Genomic DNA, 13,460 nt, shown 5'->3' on the forward strand with positions numbered 1-13,460 from the left:
TGTGACTCGGCGCTATTCAAATTGGCGTCATTTATCAGCTCAGACAAAGCTATAAGCCTCGTTCATTCCCTTATTCCTAAAAGCCCTGGCCAAAGGAAGTTTCTTTTTTTCCATTCCAAACTGACTGAATAATCGTGTTGGTACTACAAGTAGTGGTAGTGCTGGTCCATTCGCACTTGTTGTGGAACAACATCAACACAAATCACTTTCTATTGTCACGAATCAACAATGATTTCGCTACATGGCTCCGTGAAAGAAAGAGAAAGAACACTCGGAATAGAGATGGAAGGGCGGGGCTGGAAATGCAACTTCCAAATGCACTTTGGAACCAAGGTTTATCACCCCACGAGAGATAGAGAAATCACTTGTTTTATCACAGAATGCCCTGGAAAGAAAGCGAGCCATTCACAGAAGAAACAAGATCGCCACTGGCGACTTGGATCTGCTTCAACTGTTGCCCAATCAGAGTGAGTATGTTCCCAAAAGCTCACATGCACTACTGAAGATCCTCGCAGTGGTCTTGGTCTACCAGGAGCATCACAAGGTGTGTGTACACTCACCCGCACCAACTATGCCACCTCAGTAGTCTGCACTTGGGTACTCTTGTACACAACTGCGACTCATTTGCCTGACAGAGTCCACACTAACCCATCTGGTTCCGTCTTCAATTGAGTTTGGCTCCTTTTTTTGGTTCCGCTCTCTTTTCTCTGCTCCTCCTTTTCCTTCGCCTCTTCTCCCTTCTCCTCCTGATCCTCCTCCTTCTCCCTTTCGTCTTCTTCAACCTCGTCCTCGTCTTCGTCCTCCATCTCCTCTCTCTTTTGCTTTTGCTCGCCTTCGACGGAAACACAGAACAACGAGACAAAGAGGAACCACGGATGGAGACCGACCGGGCTCATCCACGTTGGTTCCCCACTGTTTCTCCCTTTTTTGGTCGTTTGGCTTTTTCCCGAGCTCAACAACCAAGGCCGGTGAAAGTGTGCCACTTTCCAGGAGTGGACAAGTGCCTAGGGTAAGGTCGAGGAATCCTTTACGTTCACGTCCAAATATTTGCCAAATTAAGTACCTTTTGGGTCCCTAAACGGATCATGGAGTGGCAATGCTCATATTTCCAAGTCATTGGTTCGCCTCTTCCGTCTCAAAAGACGAGCCGAATAGCTCGGACAATAGGGCAATAGACCAGAGGAGCTCATCGTCACAGCATGCTCGTTCGATTCCAGCCCTGAATGGAGTTCTCTTGTAAGTAGGGGACAACTGGCGGAATATGGCCACGTATGCTGGTGTTTCTTTGACATCTGACCCAGCCAAAAGAAAAGGCATCTTCACGGGAATCTATTCGTGCCAGGCAAAGGCATTCACCATTCCATTTGCTGCATGCATGTGTGGATGAAAGCGCCGTTTGTACTGTCTACTTTCTGGGCGAGCACATTATGCACGGCTCATGAGAATCTATGACGATGGTCTTTCCTTCGGTTTCCCTTCCTCTTGCTATGCCTTATGAGCTTTGCAGAATATTTTCATAAGAAACGAGTCCAACGGCTTCTGCAAGTCTAAAACCCTCGCATGAGGTTATCTGCCATAGTGTCTTTCGTCGTTTTCATTCCTCAAGATTATCTGCAAAGCGACACCGAATCAGAACCCAACTCAATCACACAAAACCCCACTCAATTTGATTCAAAGCTAATGCTAGAAATGTTTGCTCTCCAAAGCAAGACTTGCCACTTGTTAGCCGGAAAGAATGATATTTGGTACGGATTGTCATCATTTCAATATTTTTTTTAGGAGCTTCCGGGGACTTAGAACATGCCATTACCGAAAGTTGATAGTTCACATCAAGCTTTTGCAAATCATTCTCAGGTAATAGAAAAAAAACCGTTGGATATTGAAAAAAATGCACCCAGTTAGAAGGTAGATTGCCTCGTCGTAAGGGTTTCCAGGTGTTGATTATGACTACTTTGCCAAAATGAGCTCCAAAGGGCCAAGAAGGAGGATGGGAAAGTGACCACCCTTCTCCAAGTTGTTCCAACCATTTTTGACCACGGGAACACGGAAATGAGGAACTTCTTTGGAACACCTCCTCATAAAAGTCAATGAGCAGATGGTTGGAAAGGAAAGGAGGGAAATGACTTTGGACAACATATGAGAGAGGGCAAGGGAACGAGAATAGTCCAACATTTGACCCGTACTTTCGAGTATTTGATCAAGACGGAGAGAAAAAGGAGCTAAAACTGGGAGGAGCCCATTGGGCTGATTTCTTATTCCACCCTCATCTTCGCACCGGGTCATGGTTAAGACCAACTGGGTATGTTCAAGCTAATCCAACCTAATCCAGACTAGATGGAGATTAGCAAAGTGGAAAACATCCGTAGCGAGAATCTCACTGGGGAGCTATTTCGGGATGTAAAAGTGCATCTAAAAAGTCTTCAAGAAAGGCAGGAATTGGCCTCAAAAGAGAGACGAAAGCCACTTGATTCGTTTATGCTCTGCTCCAAGCTCTGATTGGCTTTTACTGCTTGCATTAATGAACCCACGGCTCGCTTTGGCCGCGCAAGAGCCAGCATTGGTTTTGCTGTGCTCCAAATTGTGTCTTGCTCATTTTTTGTATATTGCGGCAAATGTAAGGTAAGGTCACCAATCTCAGTTTATCTTGAGTTCCGAGAAGCACACAATCTGGTTCAAGAGCCTTTGGCAACAAAAGTTTTCAATTGAATATATAATACTTGAGACTAGAAACCATCCGGTTCCATTCGAGTCGGAAGTCAAGTTGGGGCATGATTTTTCCAGTCTCAAAGTTCAACACCGCGATAGCGAGGACAGCTTTTCTTTTGCAATGAGGACATTTTTGAATAATGGAACTAGGGCGGAGTTTTGACTGGATCTAGCCTAACAAGGATCTAGGAAGGCCGAGGCTGCAGCTAAATGAGTTTCTGGTCATTTTGCTCCTTTGTTGGTTAACTAGGCTGTCATTCCTTTTCTTATCTTTTTCATTAGAGCTCACTAACAGAACCTGACCCTCTGTAACAGAGAGGTGAATGTCCCGTTGCTGTAAAGGCCAAAGAAAGTGGGACATTGCCAGCTGACCGGAAAAAGAGTTAACTTCAATCCACTGTTCAGGGACGTCGAAAAAGAGGGAGGGAAGTAATGGGCAAATACCGTCGTAAATCCCAAAACTTGTGTACTTTTGGCAACTTTTAAAACTGATCGATGATTCTGTCTTGTCCAATGCCGGACAGCAATCCCTTATTACTGATGGTCAACGAGTCGTGACGCAGATGGTATTGACATTGTAACTTGAACTGAGAATAAATTCAGAGGTTGCGTGATATTATTCCTTGTTTTTTTTTTTGTTACTTACTTTTCTTTAAAAAAGCAATCGCCTTGGCAATTAATTGGCCACAAAATTTATATATCACATCATGGAGTTTTTTTTGCTATTTCCTTAGCTTATCCACATTTCACCTTTGGTTAATTTGAAATGAAATCATAAACGTAAATATTTAATCGCTGATCTGTCAGTCAGAAACTGCAACAAGAGTTTCGCAGAGGATAGACTATTAATCTTTAATGTATAAAATACAGTGTTCACTATTGCAACGATGAAATCTGATTCTGGACTTTCTTGTGGCTTCCAATTTGTACATGTTCGTTGCTCCAGAAAAGTAGAGGGCGTTGAAGATCATTGGAACATGGAACACTCAAAGGAAAAGCTGACACAGCGCCCTCTATGGTGGTGGAAATACCTTCCGGTATAATCGATCAAAGCGTTCTTTAAACATCTCTATTTGTGAAGCATCTTACTTTATACCCGGGAAGGCATCGATAATTCAAACAACTATCGTACGCTCTATGGACAAATTGAATGGCCTAACCGGCGATTTGCACCCTTAAGCAATACCCTCATCAATCTTCACGGTGCATGTTTGATTCCAAGCGCTAAGAACACGCAACGTTGAATTGAACTCGAATTTTGAGGCTGCTCTCTCTCCTCGAGTTGTGTTTAGAATTCGACATACCCCAAGGGAGGGGAGCAAAAATCATTGCAGCATGACCCATTATTTTGCTCCCAAGCGACATTTTGAATGAGTTTCGAAAGAGATTCTTGGCCAGGGGCGGAGAAAGCTTCTGATTCTTATCACCTTTCGCCAAGCAATCAAGGCCAATTAGAAGTGCAAGCATATTTCTAATTCACTATTGCCATATGTTCTAGGTGCCACTCAAGAATCCATTAGCGGTCCCAGATTATTGGAAAGCCTGACAAATAGAAGATTGGATCGTCTTGTGTGCAACATCGCAACAAATTCATTAGCTACTTTCTCGAAAGACAGGAAAAAACGAGAGGTGACCCACCCCCCTATCTGGAAGGAAGTGCAATCGTCGAGAGAGATGCATTCTGAGAACTTACCTGAAAGTGTTTCATGACCAAGGCATCCGGTCGATCCCCTTTGTTCTTGTTCCGCTGAACATCTCGCCCGGTTTGATCCAATTTGGTTTCCATTTCTCGAACCCAACTGGTGAAGACATCAAACGAAGGGTTCAAGGTCTGGAACGAGGTCATTCCCGAGTGGAGTAACTTGCCTCTTGTGGCAATGGAGGTATTCAATTGGTTATATCTGGAAAGTGCGACAAAGGAATATTCAATGCCTACTCAAAAGACTTCATAAACATGAAAATTTGATTCGAGTCAGTCATTAACAGAATTCGATAAATGCGTATCTCTCAAAGTAAGTCAGTATTTTGAAAGAAGGAAACCGAGGATTGGTCCAGTTCAATAATACTATAATACGCATGATGTCACTACCATTCATTGTTTTGAGAATTATTGTTCTTGTCTTTGTTTGCAGCCCGAGCTTGGATCTCGTTTTCATTTTTAAACGTTTGATGAATATTAATTTGATAGACTAAAGTTAAAAAAATCGGTGGTGAAGAAAGAAGTGATGATAATCCTTAATACACAGAACACTCAGGCACATTTGAGGTCCTGGCAATTTCCTTTTTCTATTTGTCTGTACAGCCTTTATAAAGTCACTACTTATTTAGTGCTTTTGTCAAAAATCTGCTTTGATAAAACAACAAAAGAACATTGGGGTCAAGTAACCTATTAGTTCAAGATGAAGCGCAAGTTCAAATCAAATCAAGTAAGGGACAAAAACCAAGGTTATTGCTCTTTTGGGAGGTCCTTTTGTTTGGAGTAGCTTTTGCAGCGTCTTCTTTAGAGGGCAGGTAGCAAAACAGATTTGCGAGACAGATAATTATGTGATAATGTCATGGGTAGCGTCATTTGCCACCATAATGGCCTGAGAGTTAAAATTTTCCTAGAGAGCTTGCACCTCAAACAAAACATTTGGCTTTCGAAAGGTGAAAAAGACACCAAGGCTTGTCAGGAGTGAACACACCTTAGAAGTGGGAACACCGTAAGTGGACAGCATTGTGCAAACAGTAGAGAAGCCTATATATGTACATATATACATATGTACGTACGTACGGACGTACGGACGGACGTACCGTATAGTCTAGAACAGTAGGTACGACGAAGGCCATTAGTCAGAAGGGTTACGTATGATTGTTATTATGACAGATCACTTCATAAATCTTTTCGAAATGGAATGCGAGGAACTGCCGACACGACATTCCGGGGACATGAACTCTAGCAAGCAATTGAAAAGCGATAAATTGTTTCCCTATCGATAGAAAGACAGACTATCGTGATTCCCAGGAAAACAAGAAGTCTCCTGTGCAGTTTTTTATTTAAACAAACATCACCGAGCTTTTCGCACATTTGAACTTGGATTTCATCGCTTTTTGTCACACCCCAAGAAACCTAAGAAGTGCAACCTGGGCAAAAGAGTCGTGCAATCGTTTCATATCCTTCACGCACTTTCCTAGCCAAGATCCCCAACAACAACAACGACGGATAACTTGATCGGACTAAGAGCCAAAACATCCTCTGAATAGGTCTCGGACATTCCTTTCTGTTTTACAGACTGAGCCGCTCTCTTTTCGGGAACGTTTTTTCTACCACTCATCTCATTGTTCTTGAGCTTTGCTTATGCTTATAGTAAACCTCCCAGTGTGAGGACCTCATTTATGTGTGCGGATTCAGGCTATTCAACGACCGCCTTTTACGAATTTGCAAGCAAATCTCCAAACCGTTTTCCTCCTTACCTTTGATTCACGTGCTCGGTCAACTTCTTGATCTTGGCAGCATCGTCATTCTGGTAATTGGAGATCAAGTCTTGAGTCAGATGATTGAATTCCTCAATATGCGCCTTATACTGATGAACTTCGGCATGGAAAGACTGGAACGAGGAAAAGAATGTCAAAAATGCAAACAAGATCGCACAACTCCTGTTGTCCTGGCCTCTATCTTCGATAGATCGCAAGGATAGACGCCATCTGTACTCTTCTAACCTTTTGTTCTCGGACTTGGGCCTCCATGACATCGGGGGTATGTCCAACGGGTCGCATTCGGGCTTGCCAATTCTCCATGCGGCACAACCATGCTTCCACTTCACGGCGTTTGGACTCGAATTGTTGGTTGTCCTCCAGGAGATCCTCCAACTGAACCTTTCGAGCCATGACCTTACCACTGGTATCTTCCCAATGTTCTCGGAGTTGCGTAACTGGAAATTTGAAAAAACAAACGGAGAAACCGATAAATAAGAAATCAATCCTTAACACATTCAAAACGCACGCACAACCATTAATAGGTGAATAGTATAAGTGGGAAAAGGTACTCAAACTGATTAGTCGCCAAGCTCACTCGCACTTGTTGGTAGGCTTCCATTGCTAGGGCATTAATGGGCACCTGCTGGTTTTTTCCGAGATCTTCCTCTCTCGCGTTTAGATAAAGTATTATTCCCTGGGGACGAGTCTGGCCGAGGATGATGTGGTGGCTCACTCCCATCACGGTCAGGGTTGGGCTGAGAACTTCGAAATCGAAAGGGGGAGATGGTTCGTTTCGCTTTGGTACCCGTCTCCTCGGTCGGTTTCCTGAGCGTGTGACTCAACTCCTTGGACCGTTCCACCAAGGCACGACTGGCACTCACAGACCTTTGTTTGATGGCGTCTTTGGCCTTCTTTCCGCGCACCTTCAGCGTTTTGGACCGCTCCATTAAGCCTCCCTTGATTTCATCTGGTTTGTGTTTGGTGGCGCCGTCCTCCGAATCTGGGTGAGTCTGATGATGCTCTTTGAACATCTCATTGGCTCTATCACTGATCTTGTGCTCGGCTCTGAGCGTTTTCTCTCTCCAAGCTACGGACTTTTCTCGTAATCTATCACCGACTAGTTGAGATTTCTCTCTCCAATGCTTGGAAGCCTCGCCTTTCTTGAATCGAAAGAAGGATTTCTCCTCGTCTAGCCGCTTGAGCACTTGTTTCCACTTCACTTTGGCCAACTTGGCCTTGGCCTCATCACTGAGCTCACCACTATCACTAATACAGCCTCTATCACCGGTCATCAAAGCATCCTCCACCGACCTGATTTCGTTCACATCGATGTCATCGTTGGAGATTTGATCCACGGTTCCATCGGCCACGGCCAACTGAATCCTTTCAAAAGCCAACCGCCAACGCTTCCGAGCATCTGCATTGATTTCTCGCTTGGTTCTGTTCAAGGTCTGACTCTTGATGGGAGCAAACAGCGACGTGTTCTTCTCAAAGTCTTCAATGATTGTTAGGTCCGGTAACGACCCACCTAGATCCATCACTTCTACTGTCTGTTTCGCAAATTTGAGTGCGGCCTTCGAACCGGTGGTCTTGTCCATCCTGCCCTGGATCGTGGACGTGATTGCAACTTGATCAGGCTCAGGATGCGAATCAGCTGGTGATTGTCTTGGGTTTCCGTTGCTGCTTCTGCAGCCCACAACTGACCTGTCATCCCTGTTCTTTTGGCGTGCAGGAGTTGACAGGGCGACAGTGGGGCCGTCATCCTCATCCTCATGTGTAGGAAATGGTGTTGGGAGGGATGATGACGACGACGCAGCAGCCTCAATTGGACGGCCTCCGAGCGAGTACGAGCCCGGACAATGCTCTCCCTCCATCAAGTAAGCGATCCCAGGCAGTTTTTGTGGCCTCACACTCTTTTGTCGCGTTCGGCGAGTCTCTCTTGGAACGGTTCCATGTGAATTCATGTCACTCGTGCTGGGTCTGTCCGCCTTGTGTGAATTTTGAGTAGTCGACAAAATCTCGTAGGACGGCGGTAGGCATTCATTCACAGTCGCTTCTGTGTCACAATTAGGTACGTCCTGTTGAAATGAGACGACTTTTCGGCCCAAATTCGACATTTTCACGCACATCGGGGCCTGTCCCTGACTGTCCCGGAGGAGATGATTAGAATCCGGGTTGGACCCGTAGGGAACGGCGTGGCCTTGTCCGAGAAAGTAGTTCATCTCGGATCTGCCTTTGAACCGCTCGAGAACGAGATCATGAACGATTTCCTCAGATCGCCTCCGATGGCTTTTCAGAATTTTATTCGCCGAATCATCATGATCATCCGTTGAATAATGCCCTTCATTAGAAACGTCACCGAGATCATTACAAGGGTGAGAAATGGCCGAAAACGCCAAGGGACGGTCTCTTTTTTTAGTAGTCGGAACACTACGCGATCGTCGTTCATAAATGACGAGACAAGTTGAGCCGGTGGTGTCATTCGCTCGTGTTGTCATGATAAACGACTTGTTGACACTTTCCAAGATATCCGAGAGCCATTTCAGCACAATTTAAACACGTAGCCGAGACGGCGAGAACAACAATCCTCTCCGCAGATCCCATTGGACCCAAAGCGGTCGGTGGCTTTGGCCCAATAATTCTCTTGCCGGGCATGAGGAAGGAAGTGTCTGCCTCAATAATCCTCCAGTTTCCAGCACTTCATCTTGAGGCACAAAAAGCTTGACTGATCGGTGAGCTCCTCGAATCTTGGCCAAATTAGGATCTCCTATTTAGTTTTATGACCACACCGTGGACCCTCACCGGACAAAGATCAACTGCAGTCGTCGCTTTGGAACACTACACCTCCCGAGCTAGATTCCCGTGCATCCAGTGCACACATCAAGTCATGCGTACAATGAGCTGACAACAGACAGTCCAGGGACTGCCACTCGACTCCACCGTCCGTCCGTCCATCCGTGAGCCGTATCTGGAGTTGTCTAAGACTCCTCTGGACAGGAGATGACAGTTACCAAGGTCTAGGGGAGGCTACGGTATCACTGAAATGCTTTCCGATTCTCATTGACGAGAAACTCTCATTTTCCAAAGACGCTCCCGAGGCGTCCGGGGAGGAAGCCCTCTACTTATCGTAGTGTACACGTATCTCGACCCACCACTCACTTGACGGCATCCTCCGAATCCCCGTTCCCCACATGCTCCCATTTCCCCCCCCGTCTTCCATTGCACCGACTTACGTAGATCATGTGAGTGTGGGTGCGTGTTTGTGTTCCACGTTCTTCCAACTTGTTTTGCCCCTCATGCGGAACGTCCAAAGATTCTCCGCTCGCTCTTTTTCTAATTGGAATTTCTCAAAGACACCCACCGCGAAAACAAGTAAGCCGCTCCATTCTACTCTAGAATGTTTAATTGCTTCAGATGCCATTGACATCGAACTTCCTGCCCCCTTCCCCCTTTTCTTGTCCATTGTTCCTTCCCTCTTCTCCTTTGTCTCACTGAAGAAGGCGATTAAGACCGTCGAGCTGAACGCCTGGCGTCCTTAAAAATTCCGCCACAGAATTTGTTGCAGTTTAAATAATTGGCTCTTGAACGTCAGATAATTGTCCGGGATGTTCCCAAGGTATTTGAGGCTCGTTTAGGGAATACGCAACGCCCCGTCCCACCATAAGTAGGTCTCAATTCAGGATGGGTTGTTGACCGAGGGCGTGATGTTCCTTGTGTGCTTGCACCTCCGCTCTGCTCTTGCATTCCATGTGCCATTCAAAAACTGACATTTGGACTGAAGGTCACACGATTCGTTCCCCTCTCCGTTTTCATCCTCCAAGATCGGAAACGAATCAAAGCAAAACTTTTCGCTTCGGGCAATCCAATTCACTCGAAAGATACTGATTCGGGGGGTTGGGCCAAGTTTGAGAAACTTTGAGGGTGCTGTCCAAAGTCGGTCCTCTCGACAGCTCCTACGTATATGAGCATCATTGACAGGCCAGGCGAAAGTTAAATTACGTTCCACGCACATTCACGTACACTGTAGTACTTGTCACAATTGCCCTTGCAGAATAAACGAGGGCTGTCATTATTGCGGACTGGGAATTGTAATTGAGGGGAACGAGTATCTCTATTCCAACTCGAAGCTATCTGTACGTACAGGGCCACTGAAAGAGACTAGAAATCTGCCACAACATGGTGCACGTTCCATGACCTTTTCCTTCAGCGATATCGTCATTGATTGGAATATTTTCATCATCAAAATGATCAGTTTGGCCCCTAAATTTGACAGTGAACCCCTCTGGAGCTTAGAGTCAACCGAAAGCAGGATGTCATCTATTGAATAATGTTGGAATGTATTTGCTCTGTCTCGAGCCGTTTTTGCCAAAGCCACTTACTAATTACGCCTGTCAATATTTTACAAGCAGTTTTGTCCTTTTGTGTCCGGTGACTTTCAAATGTCAATTCGAATGATGATTGCTTCTCAGGGTTTCAAGCCAAAATGCCAAGTGTTTGCCGCCTGGACTGTTGTTCGATTTACTCAAATGCTAAAGCCAAAAAGCGATGAGAAGAAATAAAAACGTACACAGTTGTGAATACTGGATTCTACCATCGACCTTTCGAAATAATAATGAAGGCCTACAGTATCATATTCCTCCGTTTGATATTCAACATGTTGAAGACAGTCCGCTAGATGGCGTTGAAGCAATGATCCAAAGGCGACAAGAGGAAATTGTTGCCCTGGTGCAATAACAACACAACAAAACATTGGTAACAACGAATAGAAAACTTCACCAAAGGTACCAGGTTAGAGGCAAGTAGAGAATCGGTTTTAGTTGCAACTTTTTTGATTTGCGAGATTAAGTAGATTATGATATCGTCCTTAAGCAAGACACTTGTGAACAGATATTGCGTTAGATTTAAAGTAGTATTGATATCAATCAAAGTGCATGAACCTTTCAAGATGGCCCGAATATGAAGAAGTTGAGGCTCGGGTAGATTCTGCTTCCAATCCATTAATGCGTCTGGAAAACATAAGTTGGCATGTCCCATTCTAAAGTCATCAAGGCGGCATTCTAAACCTATTCTTCCATCATTGTCTTTTAAGAAAGCAAGCTTGAAGTGTTGAAGGAGTCATAAGATGAGAAAGGGCCATTAAGCTCTTCTCCCGCTATATTGGGAGATTTTTTTTTTTTTGACCCAAGTGCTTGAGGACATTAAATCGATATTTCACTCAAGGGTTTGCTGGAAAAAAAACGCACCCTTATAAATATCTCCTAAGTCATTAACTTCTTTTTTCTCAGATGTTGCGACAAAACGTTTTAGCATGGAATCAAGTGCAGAGTGCCTGAATACAGTTACCGAAGTATCTCAACGAACATATAATGACGAAGTAATAATAATGTTTCAACGATCTAAACAATTCCTTAAAAGTGGTGGCGAGCTCTTTCTTACCTTTAGCTGGAATTTGTTGCTTGATGGGGGACTCGCGGAGATTCTCGGCAGTTTTAACCAATTCATCGAGTTGAGGCTTTTTCTGTTCCAATTCTCGGAGAACATTCTGCAACAAAATTGGTAGAAATGAAACAACTTGGAAATCAAAGCAGATTGCACTTGAAAGGAACTTTTGATTTGATTAAGGCTCAACCGAGTGAGCATGCACCAGACAGCCATTCTCAAAGGCTAAGCAAATTCGAGGGACTGTCTCTGTCTTTGAGTTTGAAATTCCACTAACAGAACAAAAAAAAAAAGACACACACATACCCAAACAAACAAGGCATGTTTCGTAAAAAACGCGATGAAAACTCACTGGCATCGTTTTAGCCGAACTATCTTCACATTGGAATTGGCCAGTTCACATTTAAGCGTAATTGGCTTTTTTCATTTGAAACTGCCGATTGGTTTCATTTTCACCTCTCAGCCTTGCTAGTAGCCAAAACACAAGACCTCATCAAGGTTTCTTTCGGCTACTGGTAAGCTCTCAATTTTCATCTGGTTAAGTAAAAAATCCAACAATCAACCTGGGTATTTTCGGTTTCCTTCGAAATGGGGTCAATTCGCCCATCCATCGTTCTCATCTAGTCACTTTCTTGACTCACTTTGGCTTGTTTGTTACCTTCAAGGTCTTGAAGGCCTTCGGAATCCTTCAAAATCTTCAAGGATTCTGAACTTTTCCACTTTCTACACAATACTTTCCCAGAGCAAATTGGCCCTTGGGAGGTTGGTCAAATCGATAACCACCATCGAAAATTGTGGTTGAGAAGATGTTCAGATATCACTTGGTTGTACCAAGAAACCAAACACCTGAAATCGGAAATGAAGCGAAAAAGACCTAATAGTTGACATGGCGATGTGGTTTGTTATTTCTTTACACATGGGTTCAAACATTGGACCATTTGGAACAATCATTAACGGATGTTGGTTACATGTCCAAAAGGAGGATTTAATTAAGTGCTTGATATCTTGATCTTAATAGCAATGATGTTGTTATGACGTCACCTTACCGATAACTGTACAGTCTCATAACCACAACCCTTTGAATGGACGCTTCTAAGAAGTCCAAGGTTCCCTGTGGATCCATGGATCCTCATCTTGAGGTGTTTTTACATTTCATCGGTAGTCAGAATACAGGGCAAAGAACACAAAATATTTACTCTCGTGGAATGTTTTGGTGCGAAAATGGATGGCTTGAAATGGATCGCGCGACGTGAACTACTTCTCTCGTTTCTGATTCAAAATATCTCAGGAAAATTGCATTGTTGACATGCTTGAATTCAAAGCGATTTATCGAATTTATTTGAAGTTTCGGGTGCTTGTTCTTCTTATCTTATGAAGCATCTCAAGCTTTGGGCTCCGACCAATACCCCATTTAACTATAAAAACAATGCCTCATTGAACTATAATGTATTGTAGAGCAAGGGCATTGAAAAGTCAGAAAGATTGTTTTAATTTCTTTGCGTTGAACAAGAAGTAAAATGTTGTGATCGAATTTAGCCTACAAACGGATCTTCGCTTGGCATTCAAAACAGTTACCGTTAGGTAGCCCTCATTTTCTTGGCCTTTTCTCCTTTCGAAATGCTGGAACAATGAAGGCATGTAACAGACTCAAGGGTCGTTGGGGCCCGATCCCCAAATCTAGGTCAGAACATCATTTTCAGCTCTGGTTCCTTTCAGTAGGAACACTTACCACTGCCACCACTACTACTACTACTACTACTACTACGAGCTGTATTTGTTCCATTCGACAACTCACTTAACTAAAACTGGATCAGGTAAGGCTTTGAATGGGTTTGCTTTTGACTGCAATCGAAAACAAC

General features: G+C 44.2%; 1 protein-coding gene across 1 annotated transcript in view; it reads right to left on the minus strand.

Moving 5' to 3' along the window:
* The window catches only part of LOC131880003 (dystrophin-like), a 54,234-nt gene that overhangs the window by 24,486 nt on the left and 16,288 nt on the right, over window positions 1-13,460 (minus strand). The window contains exons 4-8 of the mRNA XM_059226501.1: window positions 11,599-11,704; window positions 11,100-11,168; window positions 6,406-6,617; window positions 6,160-6,293; window positions 4,400-4,607 (exon numbers count right to left, since the gene is read on the minus strand). Coding sequence (XP_059082484.1) covers window positions 4,400-4,607; window positions 6,160-6,293; window positions 6,406-6,617; window positions 11,100-11,168; window positions 11,599-11,704 — 729 coding nt within the window. The remainder of the gene's footprint in view (window positions 1-4,399; window positions 4,608-6,159; window positions 6,294-6,405; window positions 6,618-11,099; window positions 11,169-11,598; window positions 11,705-13,460) is intronic.

This window comes from Tigriopus californicus, chromosome 5 (assembly GCF_007210705.1).
Source record: "Tigriopus californicus strain San Diego chromosome 5, Tcal_SD_v2.1, whole genome shotgun sequence".
In the NCBI taxonomy this organism is placed as follows: Eukaryota; Metazoa; Arthropoda; class Copepoda; order Harpacticoida; family Harpacticidae; genus Tigriopus; species Tigriopus californicus.